The sequence below is a fragment of the Penaeus monodon genome, chromosome 23, assembly GCF_015228065.2.
Source record: "Penaeus monodon isolate SGIC_2016 chromosome 23, NSTDA_Pmon_1, whole genome shotgun sequence".
Classification (NCBI taxonomy): Eukaryota; Metazoa; Arthropoda; class Malacostraca; order Decapoda; family Penaeidae; genus Penaeus; species Penaeus monodon.
The window spans coordinates 23929037-23929558 of record NC_051408.1 but is presented as its reverse complement, the minus strand read 5'-3'; the positions used below and the strand labels follow the sequence as shown (position 1 = coordinate 23929558).

The 522-nt window shown below is 33.3% G+C and overlaps 1 protein-coding gene across 1 annotated transcript in view; it reads right to left on the bottom strand.

Moving 5' to 3' along the window:
- Nucleotides 1–522, bottom strand: part of LOC119587900 — a gene marked incomplete at its 5' end in the record, with an annotated part of 12638 nt that overhangs the window by 9632 nt on the left and 2484 nt on the right. Inside the window, 1 exon segment of the mRNA XM_037936608.1 lies at nucleotides 259–422. Within this exon segment, the coding sequence (XP_037792536.1) occupies nucleotides 259–422 (164 nt within the window).

The following is a 522-nucleotide window of genomic DNA, read 5'->3' as shown; positions in this document are numbered from 1 at the left end:
TTCCAGTTCAGCATGTATATGTATTATTTTTGTATGTTCGTTTATGCTAAAAGATTGCTTTTCTTTTAGGTTGTGGTTGATAGAGAAATTATGAAAGAAAATGAAATGCTCTACCAAGTATTCACCACGTTAAATTGAAAAAAAAAAAGTTAAACTGAGACAAACTGCGAAAAATAAGATTACAAAAAAGCGGATATAAGTTCAGAGACAAAATCAGTGTTAATAAATGAGACAATCAGTTGAAAAAGTAGGTTTCACCTGCTATTGAAACAATGCCGATAAGCAATAGAATTTCAAGGTTGCTAAAGATGTTGCTTATGTTGTTACAGATGCTTCTCGCGGGCACCTTGAACCGAAGATCAACCTTCACCAGAAGTACTGCACACAAGATCTTTAGCACGCAGTAGAAGACAAACATGACACTGTGGGAATATATTTAAGGATATTAATAATTTATTTGTTTCATTACAAAATGTGACGCAACCCAACAGAGGGTAAAATCTAAGAATGAGGAAAGTTCAA